Genomic DNA, 1208 nt, shown 5'->3' on the forward strand with positions numbered 1-1208 from the left:
ATGACCTGTGCATGGAGAAATGGAGTCAATGGACTCGTATGTTTCTTTAATTTTAAAAAATTCAATTTGGTGCTGATTTAATGTCTAAGAAAAGGCGACGTGCTGTTGCAGAGGATGTCCGTTTACTAGTGACGGGTCCAGCAACCGGGATGCTTCGGTGCACGCATCGAGCCAATAGAGCAAAACATATCGGTGCTTGCTCGTTTCTAGGAAGTCATGTGACCGATGCAGGAGTTATTTCTAACGGACAGACGCCCTAAACTAGGCTTAAAAATGTATCTGTCAACATGATGCATCTGCTACAAAAAATGTCTCATCTTTTGCTGTTCATCATTAAAATGAAGGATTTTGGAGCAGCCTAAAATTTTCTCGTCGTCATCCTTTTCCTCTCATTTATCACTCAACTTATCTGAATTAAAGTTAAATTATGATTTAAAAAACTTGTCAACAAGCATCTTCATTTAAATATTTTAAATTTAAAAATAGATTTGAAATAATACAATATAACTCCCAATAACTTAAATGATGTCATCAAATCCATTCAGTCTGTCCAATAATCTGCCTGTAGTGTCTTTAAATGTCCAGCAGGTGTCAGTATTCTGTGAGACAGCATCAATGCTGTTTGGCAATGTGTCAAAACTCTTAAAAAATCCTCATTAAAACATCACTACCTACACTAATCTCATGTTTATCATGAAATGCTTCATCCTCACCAGGGAACCGTCATCATCATCGCCAACCACGGCGACCGGATCGACATTCCAGCAGGAGCGATGCTGGAGAATAAGATCGTCTCTGGAAACCTGAGGATCCTGGATCACTGAGGAACCAGATAGCGGCTGCGTGCACGAAGAGAATCCTGCCCTGCAGATGAAGGGTGGCGCTGATGCTGTAAGATCACTGTGAATGTTTAGGTCAGGTCGGTCCTGCTGATGTTTCTATGCAGACCTTCGGTTCTTCGCCAGGGAACCTTCTGTTACTGCAGACACTCGCTGCCAGATGTGGTACATGTTCTCCTCAATAAAACTGTAGGAGTTTGGTCATTGGAGCGTTCTGTGGTCTGTTTGGGAACAACACTGATTTTTTTTTTTCTTAATAAATCTATTCTATACAGAAGAGATCTTATTTTCAATTTAGTTTATTTCTATAGCGCCAATTCACATCATGTCATCTCAAGGCACTTTACAGTTCAACCAGATCATCCAGTC

The 1208-nt window shown here is 40.4% G+C and overlaps 1 protein-coding gene across 2 annotated transcripts in view; it reads left to right on the plus strand.

Annotated features, from left to right (window-relative positions):
* ugp2 (UDP-glucose pyrophosphorylase 2) overlaps window positions 1-1043 on the plus strand; it is a 25051-nt gene extending 24008 nt beyond the window's left edge. For both annotated transcript variants that reach the window (XM_015380945.1, XM_015380944.1), the window contains exon 10: window positions 717-1043. In XM_015380945.1, the coding sequence (XP_015236431.1) occupies window positions 717-824 (108 nt within the window). In that variant the 3' untranslated portion in view covers window positions 825-1043. The remainder of the gene's footprint in view (window positions 1-716) is intronic.
* The last annotated feature ends 165 nt before the right edge of the window (window positions 1044-1208 follow it).

This window comes from Cyprinodon variegatus, unplaced genomic scaffold, assembly GCF_000732505.1.
Source record: "Cyprinodon variegatus isolate N-32 unplaced genomic scaffold, C_variegatus-1.0 Scaffold225, whole genome shotgun sequence".
NCBI lineage: Eukaryota > Metazoa > Chordata > Actinopteri > Cyprinodontiformes > Cyprinodontidae > Cyprinodon > Cyprinodon variegatus.